This window comes from Giraffa tippelskirchi, chromosome 2 (assembly GCF_054371585.1).
Source record: "Giraffa tippelskirchi isolate mGirTip1 chromosome 2, T2T-mGirTip1v1.2.pri, whole genome shotgun sequence".
NCBI classification, from domain to species: Eukaryota; Metazoa; Chordata; class Mammalia; order Artiodactyla; family Giraffidae; genus Giraffa; species Giraffa tippelskirchi.
The window spans coordinates 148,015,232-148,034,332 of record NC_137276.1 but is presented as its reverse complement, the minus strand read 5'-3'; the positions used below and the strand labels follow the sequence as shown (position 1 = coordinate 148,034,332).

At 32.7% G+C, this 19,101-nt stretch overlaps 1 protein-coding gene and 1 long non-coding RNA gene across 28 annotated transcripts in view; both read right to left on the bottom strand.

The window, feature by feature from the left end:
• MFN1 (mitofusin 1) overlaps positions 1–19,101 on the bottom strand; it is a 47,836-nt gene that overhangs the window by 17,602 nt on the left and 11,133 nt on the right. For 21 of the 27 annotated variants that reach the window (XR_014077115.1, XR_014077116.1, XR_014077118.1 and 18 more), the window contains 12 exons: positions 18,572–18,696; positions 16,008–16,116; positions 14,552–14,659; positions 12,016–12,169; positions 11,833–11,900; positions 6,546–6,667; positions 4,785–4,911; positions 4,518–4,622; positions 4,120–4,222; positions 3,741–3,970; positions 1,815–1,967; positions 131–327 (listed from right to left, as the gene is read on the bottom strand). Coding sequence is in view for 12 of the 27 variants with exons in the window: in XM_081570999.1 (XP_081427125.1) it covers positions 131–327; positions 1,815–1,967; positions 3,741–3,970; positions 4,120–4,222; positions 4,518–4,622; positions 4,785–4,911; positions 6,546–6,667; positions 11,833–11,900; positions 12,016–12,169; positions 14,552–14,659; positions 16,008–16,116; positions 18,572–18,696 (1,601 nt within the window). In the remaining 15 variants the exon portion in view is untranslated. The remainder of the gene's footprint in view (positions 1–130; positions 328–1,814; positions 1,968–3,740; positions 3,971–4,119; positions 4,223–4,517; positions 4,623–4,784; positions 4,912–6,545; positions 6,668–11,832; positions 11,901–12,015; positions 12,170–14,551; positions 14,660–16,007; positions 16,117–18,571; positions 18,697–19,101) is intronic. The other 6 variants (XR_014077120.1, XR_014077119.1, XR_014077130.1 and 3 more) reach the window with 1 other exon arrangement.
• LOC145538653 (uncharacterized) lies at positions 9,360–11,718 on the bottom strand. Its single transcript, XR_014077132.1, has 2 exons — positions 10,423–11,718; positions 9,360–9,412 (listed from the first exon to the last, which is right to left on the bottom strand). It is a non-coding gene; the product is annotated as an uncharacterized LOC145538653 (long non-coding RNA).

Genomic DNA, 19,101 nt, shown 5'->3' with positions numbered 1-19,101 from the left:
ATTTTGGTGGCAATTACAAAATATGTCCATGTTGTGCTAATTCTTTGAGTTGTACTCTTATTCGTGCATTTCTGCATGTATGTCATACTTCAGTAAAGCTTTAAAACAAAAACACAATCTTTCAACTTACTGTTGTACTTGATGGCTGCAGTTCGCGCTTGTGAAGCTAACAATCATTTGCAGTTTTTCAGTTGCATAATTCACAAATTGCTGTTTAAAGGCTCTCTCCTTGGCACGGGTGGTCCAAGTGAGCCTTTCATAAAGATACAAAGCTCCATACATACTTAATGAAACAGATATGAGTTTCCAACCTACAGTTTTCCAAATCTGTAAGATAAATTCACAGCTTACTTTGACAAAGACACTACTAGGGAGACTGTACTAAAAGGCATTTTAGAAAATGCATTGGCTCTGTACATATCCTTGAGTTACATCAGTTTTTTTAAAAATGTATCTTCCTTTTCTATAAGAAAATATGAAATTACTGAAAATCAAGCTGGAAAAGGAGCAGCACAGAAATAGCAGGCAAGAACTTTTATAACCTGCCAAGTATTTGGTAAGTTGATTCAATGTATCTCAAAAAGGGATGTTAATTTTTTTAGGTCAAAAGTTTAAAAAATCAAAACAAACTATATATAAAATAGACTTCCTGGCAGTCAAGTGGTTAAGGTTCTGCACTTCCACTGCAGGGGGTATGGGTTTGATCCCTGGTCAGGGAACTATGGGGGCTTCCCAGGTGGCACAATAGTAAAAGAATGTGCCTGCCAATGCAGGAGACACTTATTTGATCCCCAGGTCAGGAAGAACCCCTGGTGTAGGAAATGGCAATCATCCCAGTCTTCTCACCTGGAAAATTCCACAGATAGAGGAACCTTGTGGTTCTTCATGTGGTTGCAGTCAGACATGACTAGGTACACACACAACTATGATCCCACATACCATGCAGTGAGGCCAAAAAAAAAAAAAGTAGCCAACAAGGACCTACTTATAGCACAGAGAACTATACTCAATATTTTATAATAACCTATAAAAGAATCTGAAAAAAGTTTTATATATATGTGTGTGTGTATGTGTGTTAACAATCACTTTACTGTACATCTAAAACACAATATTGTAAATAACTACATGTCAATTAAAAAAAAGGAAAACAAGTAAACCTATGCTGTTAAATGACATAAAAAAATTTTTTAACATGTAAGAACTACTATAAAAAATAACATTTAATACTTTAATGTGATCTCTGGTATTTGGAGAAGGCTAGATAAGGGACCTGGATCATTGTTATTCCAATGTATAAGTATTATTTCTTCGTGTGCTGTGATGTAAAACTAGTCAGGAAATACTACTTAAAAATGTATGTTGTGATAATCATTTCACAATATATACATATATTAAATCCTGTTGTACACCTCAAACTAATACAATTTTATATGTCAATTATATTTTAATTTAAAAATAAATATTTAGGGAGGTGGGAGGAAGGCTTAGGAGGAAGCGGATGTATGTATGTTATGGCTGATTCACAGTATTGTATGACAGAAACCAACAAAACACTGTAAAGCAATTATCCTCCAATTTTAAAAAATTAAAAAACAAAAACAAATATTTAAAAAATTTTAAAGATTAGATTCATGAAATTCAGTTCACTAATTTTAACCTACAACTTTTCATATCATCTTATAGATCCTGAAGACAGAAGTAAATATACCTTCCTTTTCCTGATCTAGTAGGTAGGTAGCTTTGCAAAAAATTTCAATTTTAATTACACCAAAAATCACTGTTTCTTAAAAAAAAAAAAAGGTACTGTTTCTTACCACTCCTCCAACAACAATGATGCCCATAGACGTTCTAGATGTAAGAGAGGCTAATGTTGTTATTAAGGTAACCATGAGTTCTTCCTGTGATGCATTATCTGGCGTTGCTGGGTTGGAAGGAGCAGTGGGAGTAGAAGCTAAAGATCTGGGGAGCTGATAAGGTTGAGGGGTAAAGAATTAATTCAATTAAACAGCTATACACGGAATAGTCATTTACAAAATTCTATTATATTCTCTTTTAAAATTACAGCAGTAAAACTACAAAAAGAATGACTCCAATTAATGAGTTTACTATAAGTACATGAAGAAAATAAAAATGGTCTGAAACCATAAAGAATAGATTTTTATAATATACAATGACTCTATCTATAACAATAGGCCCTCAAGTCTCAAGAGAAATTAAAACTTCATATAAAATTTTTTTCACACCAAAACCACAATCTTTTAAAAAAAATATTGGACTTCAAAATTAAAACCTTGAGAATTTCCTTGTGGTCCAGTAGGTTAGGACTTCACACTTTCACTGCCAAGGGCTTGGGTTCAACCTCTGGTCAGAGACCTAAGATCCCTCAAGCCGTGCAGCCAAAAATAATAAATAAATAAAAATAAAAAATGAAAGTATAATAAAATCAAAATTAAAACCTTTACACTTTAAAACATACCATAAGAAAATTAAAAGGCAAGCTACAGACTAGAAAAACATAAACATTTTGAAATCATGTATCTGATAAAGATTTATATCTGGAATATATATAAAGGACTCTTTAAAAGTCAGTAAGAAGCCAACAACCTAATTTAAAAATGAGCAAAAAATTTGAATAGACATGTTACAAAATGAAATACAAGAATAAGCATATGAAACGATGTTCAAAATCATCAGTCATTAGGGAAACACAAATTGAAACTATCAATACAATGAGATACAACTTCATATCTGCCAGAAAAAAAAGCCTTGATTAGAATGTAGAGAAACAGAATGTTAATACATTGCTGGTGGGAATGTAAAATGGTGCATCTGCTTTGGAAAACAGTTTGGCAGTTCCTCAGAAAGTTAAACATGGAGTTACCATATGGCCCACCAATTTCATTCCTAAATACTCAAGAGAAATGAAAACACATGCCCACATAAAAACAGTATATGGATATTTATAACACTATTATTCATAATAGCCAAAAAGTATAAGCAACTCAAATGTCCATCAATTGATGAATGGATAAATAAAATGTGTGACAGCCATGGCAGAATACATTCAGTGATACAAAAGAAATGCTGAATACTGATACATGCTACAACATTCATATAGTATGATGACAAATCTTGAAAACATTACGCTAAGTGAAAGTAGCCAGTCACATTGTGTATGATTCCATTGATAGGAAATGTCCAGGAAGAGCAAAAATAATAGCTAGAGAAACCTGACTAGCAGTAGGGCTGGAGGTGGAAATGAAGCCTGACTGCAAGTGGGCACAAGCCTATCCTTGGGGGTGACAGAAATGTTCTAAAACTGGATTGTGGCAATGGTTTTAAAACCCTGTAAGTTTCATGAAAAATTATTGGGTTGATAAATTCAAAAAAGTTTTTTTAAATGATTAAGATTAGAAAATTTACAAAATAGAGTGTCAAAAGTGAATGCAGAGTAACCTACAACAGTATTGAATGAAAATTTTGGGATTGGCTTTCCCTTAAACATAGTAGTAGTATACCTAATTCTGAAATGGCTCTACATCATAAATATTACCTTATAAATAAGCAAAGCTGACACAGCTAGTTCTACAGAGAAAATCACACAAATGAAATAAAAAGAGACCCCCAACTGGTAGAATCAGATACATACCTGTACAGTATAGCAATAACCACCTTATAAAAAGCCTAATCAAATAGAAATTTAAAAAAAAAGCCTACCAAAAAAAAATATAGATAGATACCTGAAAGATAGGCTCTGATAATCCTAGAAGCACCCGCTGAGCATTCGTAGGGCCCAAGAAACGATGGACAAGAGAAGACCATCCCAGAGAAAAACGAAATACAATATCCTCTTGAAAATCAGAACATAACTTGTGGCAATTTAGGTCATAGCTAAGATCAAATTTCTTGCAAGGAACCAGTGTGTGTAGTTTATTCTGAATACCAGCTGGAAGTAATGGCTTCAAATTTTCTAGAAAGAACCAAATTATGATACTTTGGTTAACAACAGTAAATAATGTTTTATATTTTATAAGATGCCCTAAAAGATACTATAACAAATCTTCTATCATTGGGAAAAAAATTAAAAACTACACATAAACTTGCATAAATAAATATTACCAATAATTTCTTGCTGGGATTGAAGCATTGAAGCATTGACTTCATTGGTGCACCGATCAGCCAAATTTCTTCCCATTCCATCTTCTATGTGCTTATTTAACTCCTGTTAACAATGGTAATAAGTGTCCATATTATTTTCTTCTCTAGAACATATACAGACTTTATAAAAATGCTAAAAAAGTAATAAACACTAAAATGATTTTATTCTTTTGAAGTGGATAATTTTCTTGTGTATTTTATAATTTACATTTATTACAAGAGTGCACAGGAGATCTAACAGTTTAATTCTGTACTGACTGCCATGAAGACACTAAAATAGCCAAATCACTGGAATAGAATAAGACTCAGTAAGATAAGTAAACTGTATTTGAATAACATTTAACTACAATTTAACTTACGTTTTTATATACTTTCAATACACTTGGAGTAGGATGAAACTCAGAACAAAATTCATCAACCAAAACGGAGAGTCGACAGATTTCATCTGTCATTGCACATGAAACCTGGAAATACAAAAAAATCAGAAAATTTAAACAAGATGACTACTCAAAAAAATCAAACTGAAAAAACTTAATATTCTTTTAAAGTAGCAGATGAATAATATTTTTATCACTATCAAAAGTATTTTCATTCCCAGATATTATCACAAAGCTAACGTTACCCACCTTATTTGCAACCTCCTCTGTAACCTCCCTGATTTTTTTTTTAACATCCAGTGTTAAAAGGTTCATCTGGTTTCGGATAAAGTCCAGTCTATCAATTTGGTCTTCCCTCTCTTCTATTGAATAAACCCTATTATAGTATGAAGAGTAATTAATATTCAGGATACATTTAAGTCCTAAAGAAATTTAAGGAGACACTCACTTATATATTGAACCATCTGTTAGTGTGATATAAGAAAAAGAAAACACCTTGTATTTCAACATCTAAAAGGGATTCAAATAACATTTCACTCATAAAATGTTTTACAGATGACTGGATAGAAACTGCTATCTCTCTGCTCCTGTGGCACCTAAATTCCACAAAGGATTAATAAGGATTCTAAATCTCCACCCATTTCACAGATACAAATATTCAAAATAGAACTAACTCATTATTGAGTCTACTTAATAAAGCACCCTGCAAGCTCAATCCAGCCAGCTGCTAGTTTTTGTTAATTTCCTTGGAATACAGTCACATGCATTCATGTATCTATTGGGTGTAATTGGCTGCTTTTGCTCTAAAACTGCAGAACTGAGTAGCTGCAAAATAGACAGTATGGCCCACAAAGCCTAGAATATTTACTTTCTGCTAAATTTGTTAACCCTTGGATGATATAGGAAGACAAAAGAGATTTTTTTTAATATCATCTTTAGCTAATAGAGTTACAAACCATCCTCAATTCACATCTTTTTTGTGCCAGGTTTATTTCAATGTTTGTATTTTTATAAAAATTAAGGTCAATCCAGTGGACCAATACTTACTTTGGGTACTGTAATATAGCAACTGAGCTCAATATACAGAAACACTGTGACAAGGCCAGCGATCAGACTCTGGGTTCAGACCCTTGTGTTTAATATGCTGCAAATTCTCTAATTTTATACATCCTGCAAAAGTGCCAAAATTAGGCAACAGACCTAGACATGAGTGGAGTTTTCTTCTCAGCAAGATCAAATACATTCAAAATTACCAATTTTACGTCGTCTTGGATTTAATCTTAGATGTTTTATATCTTTCCATTAATTGGCTTAAGTCCACTTAAAGGTTCAGTTGACGCTTAACATCATTATGCTTGTAACATCTAATAACATCTTGATATTTGTTTCAAGTATACCAAGTTTGTGAGAACTACCCTTTTCTTTGAATAGCGCTGGTTTCTGTATTCGTTTTCATCGTTATAAGGCAATAAATGGAACAAAATACTGTACTACAGTATGACATATGGCGTAATGCTTACCAAATTCACCTTCTGGCTGGCAGGTAGTACCACCTTGCTTGTTTACCAGTTGATATAAAATCACAACTAGCATAAAACATTTCAAGGTTTCAACGTATGAATAAATAAAAGATGAGTGATAGGTTGAATGTAAAAAAAAAAGTCACCTGTTTTGAACTTCCAAAAATTCTGCTTGAAGAAATGGTTCTTTCACAGCTTTAAAGATATTTTCAAGTCATTGAACATTTAAAAATCACAACTCACACACAAGAATACTGAGACTGTATTCTGAGAATGTAATACTGAGAATGTAAATAATGTGTTCAAGGTTGTAAAAAAAAAAAAGCTTAACAGTTTCAAATATTCATTAAAAAACATGAAAGTAGGCATCAGCTAAACCTATCAAGCTGATGTTAGTGTGAAAAGTATTCAATAATAATAAAAATTTTAGATCAGTCTTTTTATATTGACACAAAAATAATTTTTATTTGGCAATAAAATGAATTCATACCTTTTCTCTGCTGCTGCCACGTTTATTGAATCCATTATGTTTTTCACAGTTTCTAGTATCTGTTTAGCTCTGATAGTGTGCTGTTCAAACTTTGTTTTCACTGCTGACTGCGAGATACACTCCTGCGAGGGGCCCAAGCCATAACACATTACTGTAATTCCATCCAAACATTTTCAGGAATTCAAACACAAAAACTTGCTGTTCATAACATTAACCAAAACAGACATAAGGAAAGAAAATAAATGAAACATAAACACAACTTAAAGTTATAAAGGTTAAAAAGAGTCAAGGATTCAAAAGTAAAAAAGCTTTAACAGCAAGTTCATAGCTTTGTGTAATTTTACACAGTAATGTGCAATGGATCTTTGACTATACTCTTTTCAAAAACAAATTAAAAAGGGTACTATTTTCAATGTTAAAAAAGATTTCTTGTTAGATTACTAATTTTACTTGGATCACCTTTAATCTATTTCTAGTTCATCTATCTTGATCTTTCTCAAATTTGTAATTGATAACCTCATAAAGTTCTTATACCATGAAATCAGAATTCTTCACTGAAAAAAAATTAGTTGAATGATGTCACATAAAATTCATAAAAGAACTTCTACAAATTAAAGCCTGGACAAATTGAAAAATACTCTTTTAACAGTACACAACGTGGTATTTTAAATTGTTTATAGAAAATATCTATAGCTATTTCTAAGATAACCCTACTATTGTCATGGGACAATATAGTGTGTGCATACAGGTCAAAATGATACGTTATCTCATGTTTTACTTTCAAGTTAATTGCAGCTCTTAACCTACTAACAGTTGTACAAATCAGTGTTTCATGACCAGTATTTTTTACACAGAGGATAATACATCAGAATGCATCACATATGATCATGGATGTTTCTTTTGTGAAATTGTTTCAATTTCAGTATGTGTGCATACTGCTTGTTATTTAAAACATTTACTGTGATTCATCATTTAAATCTTTGCAAAATTATTAAATTAAAATTGGCCTTTCACTTTTACTTCATAGAAAGTCTAATTCTATAATGACATTAACATCTGAAAACAACTGCAAGCATCTATAGAGAAATGCTAGCTGGTCTTCGAACAATCAAGAAACACTCATCTGGGTCACATCAATACCCACAATAGATGTTCTGTAGGACACCATGTTTATTTTTTACAATAAATTTTTAAAAGGATATACCTTCCAACTCTCTAATATTTCCATGAATTTATTTTCTTGAGCTTAATATAAAACTGGTACAAACTGTGATAATTGCTTCCTAAAGTAATGCTATCCTTTATCAACATAAATAGCTCTCAAGTTTTAAAGGTAGTCAATACCCTAGCACTGTTATTCGTTCCCTTGAAATCATTAGTATATAGTCAATCAATGTCCTATTTATAATCTATGTTAAGCCTTCACATCTCTAAAATGATTATTTTGTTCACTTCACTTTACAGAAAGTCAAAGTCACTCAGTCATGTCCAACTCTTTGTGACCCCATGGATTATACAGTCCATGGAATTCTCCAGGCCAGAATACTGGAGTGTATAGAAAACAAAACAGATTCATTTCTTTAGCTCCAGGGTACGTGAGGATAATTCATTTAGCTAACAGTTTATAAGCCTTAACTCAGAGCCCACTACTTTTTTCAAAGCATAGTCTCATTTTTGCTCATCATCAAGCTCATTTATAAAAGTTTCTCAATTATCATTAATCTTGAAAAGATTAGTGTTAGGAAGTTAAGAGTATTACTGTCTTGTACATGCCAGAGCAAAAGCCACCCAAAACTACATAATATCAAACATTTAAAGAGTCACTTGCTTATTTTTTAATGACCAAAACAAAGCTTTGATTTTACTTTAAATAACTGTCTTATTAATTGCCAAATTAAACTTTACAAAACTATAATAAAAGAATAAGAATATTTTTAAAAGAAAAAAAAGTTAAAAGAAATTCTATGTTCCTCGATGAAGCAGATCTAGGTATCAGCAATGAAGACCCCAAATTTGTAGATAACAGCACAGTATTAGAGCTAGACTAGACAAAAAGGAAAAATCTCCAAGTTATTACAAGTTACTCCTTGATTCAAAAATATATAGTGAATATGTAGAAAGAAGAAAACAGGCAATTTTTTTCTAATTAAAAAGTATGCAACACTGATGTTCCCACTGATCAGAAAAACATCAAGTCAACTACAAAAGGAATACTCTATTCCAAATGAAGTATAGGGAATGCTAATTTAAATAAAGCTTCTTTACTGAACCATTTCTCAGAGTCCTGTATACACTAATATACTTATGAATCTCCATGGAGGTCACATATAGCCTGCAGTAGTACCCAGACTTATTTCATCAGGAACTCCGCTTTCATAAGGTGAAGTTTAAAATACCACACCAGATAATTTAAATTCCATCTTGTCAGAATATGCTACAGGCTGCTTGAAAACTTATTAAAGATTTAGAGGCAAAACAATAATTACATTTCAGTTAAGATCTTCTGATTTTCTACTAACATCTAAAGAAAATAGCTGACAACTAGTCATACATAGTTACAAATTTGTAAATATTAATATTTATGTGTAATTAAAACATAAAACAAATCTGTCAAGTCCTCTTGATAAAAGACCCCAAATACCCAATAACATGCTATTTACCACTCCAAACATGTTACTTGGAAGTATTTTAAACTGACAGAAGAAGTGCAAGAAAGAACACCAAGATACAATATACCTTTCAGCTTCTTCTAAATCAAATGAATCTCAAGAGATCTATGGTAAAGATCAGATTGTTTGATAAAATGATGAAGGCTTTTTCTTTTCACAAAAATCGTAAGACTACACACACACAAACAGAAGTCAATTCTGAAAACAGAAAATGGGCATTTAAGGCCATATGTTGTCATCACAACGCCAAAAAAAAAAAAAAATCAAGTAAAGTCATACGGGAAGAATCAAAATATCTGAATTTTAATAACTCTAGTATCGAGTAGGCAATGCCAAAAACAATAATTAAAAATTAATCCACAATGAAATCTGGATACTGAAAGCCATGGAAGACATCCAAAGCTACACTCATAGACAAATTCATTCCACTTTTATAATGAAAGCAGAAAGAAACTTTCTATAAACATTAGTTGAACTGAATGACTAACAACCAAAAAATGCTATTTATAAACTGATAAATTATTCCATTAATCTTTAGAGGATAAAGCAAAGCAATCAAATCATTGACAAATCTCAATTAAGATTAAAATACAGATATTTCTTATATACTTTATCTAATGATATACCTATATATAGGTATATAGATACAGAAAATACAAAAATTTTTTAATAAACAATTTTATACTAAATTATAAATTCTCAGCAATGTATCAATTTACAAGAAATCATAAATTATCAAAATTAATTTTAAAGGTAACAAATCTGAGCTTTGGCAAAACGTTGAAAAGAGCTGTCAATGTAATTACCAAAAAACGGTTTGGCCATCAAGACAAAATCGTTTGCCCATATGACTATTTCCTTAGGTAAATTCAAATAATTTTTAGCTAATTCTCATTTTATATCTATCATAGCTTTAAACAATAATTTCAGACTCTAAAGCCTAACATTCTCTACAACTTCATGGAAAAGCTCTTGCTCATAAATAGTTTTTCCAAAACATAATTTTTAGATTCTCAAAGAACTTTTAAAATAAAAAAAGTGAAATACCAAGTTTCTTCTAAAAACATTAGAAAGAATAGTTCCCAACTCTTCCTGATTATTGCAATCACTTGGGGAGCTTTAAACATTTAAGAGATTCCTAGGTCCATCCTAGCCCTACTGGATTAAGTCTCTGGGATAGGTCAGGAGCCTGCAGGTCTCTAAAGTACCTCATATGTTTCTCATCACCAGCCAGGTTTGGGAACCAGTGCTCTACAGCACATCTTTTATTCTTCTCATTCCCACCTCTTCAAGGAGATATTCTGGGAAAGCAAAAGCTGTACCAGGAACCAATATGAAAGAGGTATGAATGTATAACTGAACAGCACATGATTTGGTAGGAGAAATCAATGATCAACACATACACACAAAGAAAGAAAAGCTCAATAAATAAGAAAAGATGAGGGAAACAACAAAAGATACTCTCCCCAATATTTTTCCCATGGATGAAATGACTGATCCTGATAAGAGTGGGTAGAGGATTGAATCTCTTGTGCAAGAAAAGGGAAAGAATATGAATAATGGTCTTTACGTAACTGGGATATTATGTACCCTACAGCTTAACTTGACAGAACATCAGTTGATATTCCAGGGACCTCCAAAGAATCAGAAACACCTTACCAAGAGAGCAGAGAGTAGGCTGTCTTATTAAACATTTTGTCTTTGTCTACCTAATGGTCTTTCTTCTTCTCACCAAATTAAAAGTAGGGGATAGTGAGCAAATGATTACTTTTAAAAATTCTGCCAAGTACATTTAACATTTATATCCTTAGTATTATAATAGTTACTACTTATAAGGAAGAATTAGAGATGGAAGTTTTTTCAGTTCTGAGTATCTGTGTTCATCTGGGGTTGAGGAGATATGTGATCTAATAAATACAACTAGATAGAGCTAAATGAGAGCCAAGAAGATTAACAGTTAAAGTATTTTTCAGTTAATCTAGGATGTTTTAATGTCTCTGAATGAAACACCTACCCCAAAACCTAACACGATCTTCTCTCTCCAGTGGCACACACACTAGTCTGCACCTCAGTAGCTCAGATTCCCCTAAAGTATAGGACCTGTATCTTAATTATTTTTGCATTCATTTGTTTTGTTCAGGACGTTTGGCATAAAACGTAGAGAATTAACAGGTGGCAATACAGTTGAGAAATGTAATTAACTTTTGTCAAATGGCATTTAACTACGTTGTATCAAAAGAAAAAAGATCTTCATTTTGCTCTATTACCCACTCCAACAGCAATTACATTTCTTTAATCTTGTCACTAACTACTGAATATAGAGTATTTTATTCATCACACAACACAATATTAGAAAATAATGTCTCATTTAGATACAAATACATTAAAAAAAAAGAATAAGAGAAATTACAATCTTTAATTCTCCGTTCTTACAGATCATCCATTTTGCAGGGACCTTCTTTCTTCAAACTTTCCTTGCTTCACTTGTTCTGTCAGAAACTATACTAAATAACACCAAAGATTATTAACAAAGACAGGTAGTGAAAACAGAAGACTATGCTCACTTTCCAACCAATGATACAGTTTTATATTAGTCAATACAGTCACAAAATTCCTACCTCAAAGATTTGTTCAAAATTCTGAAACTCTTGTAATCTTGCCTGAAATCCTTCTGCAAGTGCCCCACCTGTAATATTTAGGTGAAGAGTTTAAAACCTAGTATATAGCAAGATAATATTTTTGCATGCTATTTTTATAATCTATATTAATATTTCAAAAGGAAATCTATAATGATTACATACCACCTTCCGGCATCCCCTGTGCTTTGTGCTTTCTAGCACTAAGAACTTCCTTTGCAGAAACAAAAAAGATACGATTCCGTGCTTCTAAAGGATCCACAACTCTGAGCTCCTCCACCAAAAAATGCAGGCATCTTTCCATGTGCTGTCTGCGTACCTAGCAAAAAAAAACGGAATTAAAAGAATTCTAATAATTGAACAAATATGAGTTACAGACCTATACTAAACCCCATTTATAGTGATATTATTACTATACTATGTAGTAACAGTTGCCTTATACTTTTTTTTATAACTTTATTTTTTCAACTACTTTTTCTAAATTGGAGTATAGCTGCTTTACAATGTTTTGTTAGTTTTGCCTTATAATTAACAAATAAATCAAAAAATTCTAATAAATAAAGCCTGATACTTGCTGATGGGAAATCTTCCTCTTAACTTAATGATTCTTCCTTGAACATTTAAAATTCTGATGGACCATCAAATACTATACAACTATTAAGAAATATATTGTAGACAAATACTAGTACTTAATGGCACAGGGAAAGGTTCTTAATTCTGTATTAAGGATATATTATGTGTATATATATTTATGTAATTAATACACGGCATGCAGGCAACACTCACAAAAATAGGTGGCAATTTACTTTCTTCCTTAGGATTTTATTTTCTAAATTTTCAACAATGAGGCTATTAATACCTTTAAAATTAGAAAATAAGTGCTGCAATAAATTTGCTATAATGAAGTTAGTTTTATTTTGAAATCAGCATAAATGGTATGTTTTTCTTCCAAAAAAAATGGGAATTAAAATTGGGGAGAACACATTAGCTACGGATTAGAGCTGTGACATTAAGTTTAAGATCAGCACTTGGGTATCTAAATTAGGAATAAGGATTAGAAGTTAGTTAGGGTTTAGTACCAGCCTTTAACATTATGGCTATGATAAGAGATCTCCATATTAAGACTTAATAAAATTAAAGAGGAACAGAGAACAATATGTGGGTGCTATCTTCTGATTCTCTGATGATTAAATGAGAGCTCGATTTGAAAGAGTATGATTACAAACCAAGAGTTAATAACAGGATATAAGGTTTCATATTAAGCAAAATTTCAATTTGGGGGGTCAGGGGAAGAATGAAAGCAAATAATCTAACATGTGAACAGTGATGGGACAGTATAAATTTTATTTTATTAATATATGTTCTAGTTTTTTTTTTTTGTTTGCTTTTGACCAGGCCATGTGGCTTGTGGGATCTTAGGTCCCCAACCAAGGATCGAACCCATATCCCCTGCAATGGAAGCATGGAGTCCTAACCACTGGACCGCCAAGGAATTCTCTATAAGTTTTCTTAAAAAAATAATAAATACGTACTATTAAAATCAGAAATAGCATCAAATAAATTAAATATTACTTGTACACTAAATGCCAGATTCTTCACCTTTCTAAAAAGTTTCTAAAACCTCCAGCATGACTAAAATGAAAAACAAAAGCAAAAAATACCAAGCACTGGCAATGATACAAATCATGTGGCACTCTCAATCTGGTGATGGAAATATAAACTTATATAAGCACTTCAAAAAACTCTTGGGCTGCATTTTTTAAAATAGCATATTCTTTACCTATAATCCAGGAATTCTACTCCTCAATCTATACCCATGGATTACTGATTCCTGCATTACTGACACTGTGAGTCTGATAAATCTTTGGTTTGAGGGCAAGAGCTATTCCGTGTTACAGGCTGTTTAACAGCATTGCAAGCCTCTCCCCACTAGATGCCAGTAGCCCACAACCCCTCACAGTGAGAACCACTGGTATACACCCAAGAGAAATACACACCAATGTGCAACAAAAAGACATACACAAGAATATGCCCAGCAGCATTATTTGTAACAGCTAAAAGAAGGAAATTTACCCAAAGGCCCATCACTATCAGAATGAAGAGATCAACTGTTATTCATAGGATGAAAGACTATACAGCAATGAGAATGTACTTCATCTATGCACAACGGAATGGATATATGTCACAGATTTAACGTTGAATGAAAGAAACCTGACACAGAAGTAGATACTATGTGATCCCATTACACAAAGTTGAACAACCAGAAAAATTAATTCAGGCTATCAGAGACACAAGTGGTTATCCTTCGGTTGGAGGGTAGAGGCTAGAAATGGGGGATACTGAGGTGCTGGAATGTTCTTCTTCTTGACCTGGACGCTTACAAAGGTATTAAATTTGTAAAATTCACTGAGCTGGACACCAATGATTTGTACACTTTTCTGTTATATTTTAATAGAGAATTCAAAAGGATGTTTCAAGATCTAAAATGATTTGACAGTACTGGCATAATACAACTTCATTTCAAAGTAGCTTAATACTCTATAACTAGCACATATCCACTTCAGGTTTTGTACAATTATATTCTTTTCTCAAGTAAGAGAATAGCTGCTTATGATGTTCTACTCTATGACATGTATTGCTTTCTCAGATACCAATGTACATTACTATATTTGAAAACTTAAGGGAAAAAAATGTAACTTACATCTTCCATATATTCTGGCTCTGATGCAGAGGCATCCCAACGATTATTCAGGATAAAAATATTAGGCTTGGAAAGTCGTTCATTTACCTTGTGAAAAAACTGTTTTTCCTGAAAAACATCCAATACCCAACAGTATGTTCACTTTTAAAGCTACTTTATTTCTATATTTATACATGAAACTTTATTTGAATCTAAAAGTTTGAATCATTTAACAACAGTGAGAACACCCACTGAGATAAAGGATCCCAAAGCACTTTAAACATTAAACTTCCAGAGATGACAAAATTAAAACATAAGAAAGCAAAAGTTAAGATTTTCCTGCTCCTCTCATGAGTCTTTTTTGAAATTCAATTTAACAAATATTTATCTGTTTCTACTACATGCAGGACATAAGATACTGCTAGATATGATAGTATTTTTAAAAAGCTACCTCAAATCTTCTTGAAGATTTAGACCAAGTAAATTAATGTAAGACACATGTATCACAATAAACAATAAAAGGTATGTGCCATAAATGCTATAAACATCCAACTGAAATTAAGAAATGATGTACAAAGGAGGGAGTAGTGATAAAGATGGGCATGATGGTACTAACAATGGCTTTTGAAGGACGGAAAAATTGAGAGGGGAAAGAATTGTGAGCCAAGAATAACATAAACAAAGGTACCAAAGTCAAGAGGTATATCAAAGTTTATTTATCTGACACCTAAATAATGAAGTTACTCTAAACCAGATTTTAAACATTTACCTATTTTTTATACCATCAGGTTGTAAACAGCTGTCAGTTGTGTCAGAGCACAATGGTTTATGATATAGATCGGGCCATATAAACACTAATAACGGTGACAAAACAGGACTTGTTGGTAACACCTAGGTTTTAATGGTGTTTAGCCATTTATATGTTTTTGAGGAATAATAATGTTTAAAAATTACACTATAGCTTTGGATATTAGATATCAAAACTCTGGAAAGTTTGAGATTATGTCTGGTTCTAGACATCCTGGATAAATAATCTTCTATGTTTAACAGCAGCTTAGAGTATACACAGGTAAGCAGAAATCTAGGGTATATACAGGTAAACCTTTGTGAGAAAGTTGACAAAACTCAAAATATGAAAAGCTTTGCCTGCCAGGCAGGGAGGTGAGGTGGGAGTGTTATATCTTATTTAAAATACTTAAGTTAACAGCCTAACAATTCTGGTGTCTGTTCCTTTAGAAACTTGCAAATAACTACAGTGAATGTCAACAACACACCTTCAACTCAAATACTCACTACAAGCTAGAACCATCAAATCAAAATCAGTCCTTCTAGTCCCATAGAAACACAAACCCCTTCATTCACCCCTGATATTACAGCTTCCTTCTAATATATGATTTGGATTTCCCTTACTTTTCATAATCAGAAAGGATATTACTTCATATTCTATCACTCAAACAAAATAATGATTAGATCCTACCGTGTTCATTAGAGTTGATTCGGAATTTGCAACCAAAACAAAGACATCAGCATCTAAGCAAAACTTATCAATCCAGCTATCCAGCTCTGTAGTGACATCTGTGCCGGGACTAATGGGAATAAAATAAGAATTATTTTTTATATACATATAGGTACATATATATTTTTTCTTTTGGCCATGTTGCACAGCATGTAGGATATGAAATCCCAGTTCCCTGATCAGGGCTTGAACTCATACCCTCTGCACAGAAGCGCAGATTCTTAACCACTGGACCTCCAAGGAAGTCCCTATACATTCTTTAAAAAGAAAACTTAGATTATAGAGAGATAATTTTTTTTTAACTTTTAAGAATTAGTTAAGTCTAAAGGATAGGATTTCTACCAGTTATCAGTCTGAAGCCTAGGAGATTTAAATTACTTTCTCACCTATAAGAGAGCAGTTGTGGAAAGTTGAGAATTGTGCTCTATATACTTCTGTTCTGCTGACAACTCCCAGAGCCTATCCAACTGACAACTAAACAAATGTTAAAAATGTTTATTTATTAAAGAGAGAAAACCTCATGATTTTTGACAAAACAAGTGACATGATAAATATTTAAAATCTTTATGCTTTAATATACAATATTTGTTTTTCTCTGACTTACTCTACTCTGTGTGTCAGACTCTCTAGGTCCATCCACACCTCCACAAATGACCTTGTTTCCTTCCTTTTTATGGCTGAGTAATATTTCACTGTATATATGTACCATTTCTTCTTTATCCATTAATCTGTCATTAGATATTTAGGTTGTGTCCTTGTCCTGACTACTTTAAGTAGTGCTACAATGAACACTAGGGTACATGTGTCCTTTTAAATTATGGTTTTCTCAGGGAGATTAAGACTGATACATATAATATATATGTGTGTGTGTATATGTATATACACACCACCATGTGTTAAAATAGATAGCTAGTGGGAACCTGCTATGAAGCACAGGAAGTCCTGCTTGGTGCTCTGTGATGACCGAGATGGGTGGGAGGGCATGGTGGGGCGGAGGGAGGTCTGGGAGGCCCAAGGGAGGGGACATATGCATACATATAGTTGATTCACTTCATTGTACAGCAGAAACACAACATTATAAAGCAATTATATTCTAATAAAAAAAACTTTATGCTTTGGGAGGCTGAAAATAAGCACTAGAAAAAAAAATGAGGCTAATACACAATTTATACTATAAAAAGTATAGTCCAGGGACTTCCCTGGTGGTCCAGTGGCTAAGACTCTGAGCTCCCAATGCAGGGAGCCCAGGTTTGATCCCTGGTCAGGGAGCTAGATCCCACATGCTACAACTAAGACCCAGAGCAGCCAAATAAATAAAGTTAAAAAAAAAAAAGTATAGTCCAACTGTATATACATTGGCTTGATGTATCCTGTGACCAGCTGGCAAGATAAACAGGTTGGGGTCATGGATACAGTTTGGCCATGAAGTAAAAGAAAATTAAAACTATTATATTTAAACTAAATGTTTTTAGGCGATTTCTCTGGCAGTTCAATGATTAGGGGGTGCAAGTTCAATCCCTAGTTGAGGCACTAAGATGCCATATGCTACATGGTATGGACAAACATTAATTATTTTAAAAATTTAAACATAAAAAAAACCCAATGTTTTTATTTCCCAAGTACCTTTTCTCTCATCCAAGCTATTTCTGTCGATTACTTGAAATACTCTTTGAATCAAAAGGGAAGACCCTCATCAAATAAAAAAAAAATTTTCCATAAAACACTGAAATTTTAACTTAAGGAAACAAAAGAGCATACCACAATTTTAAAAAAATCATTTAACTACTTTTTTTGGTTAAGGGCTCTGCTAAAGGGACATGCATTACCATTTTATTAAGCACCAATGTAGTAGGATGATTTTTAAAGAACATATTAAATGCAGGTTAATCAGAAGAGCTGGTAATAAATTTCAAAAGCATGTGATTAATTCTTGAACAACGAAAAGCTGCATGAACTGTCCAGCAGTTATTTTGGGAAACTAGGTCTCAAGAATGATTACTGATTAAAAATAATAACTGTTTAGAGTTATCTATCAAAGATATCTGGGCTTCCATGAATGTGGGTTTGATCCCTGGGTCAAGAAGATCCCCCAAAGAAGGAAATGGCAACCCACTACAGCATTTTTGCCTGGGAAATCCCATGGACAGAGGAGTCTGGTGGGCTACAGTCCATGGAGTCATGAGTCGGACACAACTCAGCTACTAAACCACAATAATCAACATATCTAGAATCAGACAGTCTCTAAGGCCCAGCCCATTATCGAAACTATAAAGTCACTCTAGCAAAAGAAGTGGTTAGTTCTTGAAATATCCTATACTAGAATCATACTGATAAATCAGCACTTTCATGAAACCATTAAGAAACAAAATAAAAAATAATACCTTAAATGTTCTGTTACAATCTAGCAAAGGAAAACAAAGCAGCAACTGAACATTTAAAATTTTATGTACTGCATTCTACAGGCAAGCAGCATTTCTATTAAACAAAACTTTTACAATGAGAAAACATTTCACCTGTAATTTTACCTGTCAACTAAAACCAGGTCATCTCTCAAGAGGGCACATTTTGCCTTTGGCCAAAACACATGTACAAGACACCCAGCTTTCAAGTCTTTGTCCATATGAAGGGCATGGGCCAGCTGATTAACTGTCTAAAGAGGGAAGGAAAGAAAAAACAAAACTACTTGTAACAAAATTCAAGAAAAATTTTAAATATTAGGAATTGCTAAGTTTATTTTTGCAAAACATGTAGAAAAAGCAGAACTTTATATAATTTGAAATAAAACCATCTGGGGCAAACTTGAAAAACCTGAGGTTTAAAATTACCAAGTAGGAAAAAAAGAAAATAACAGCTATGAAAACAGCTGACTCATACCATCGTGCAAAACAATGTGGGCTGGAAACATTCTAAATGCCCCAACAAATGGCATCCTATGCAACACCTGAATTTGATTATACTGTATGTATGAAAAAAAACAATCTACAATATATTAAGGGAAAAAAAGCAAATCAGAAAATAGCATATAGAACCATTTTCTTTTAAAAATACAGAAAAA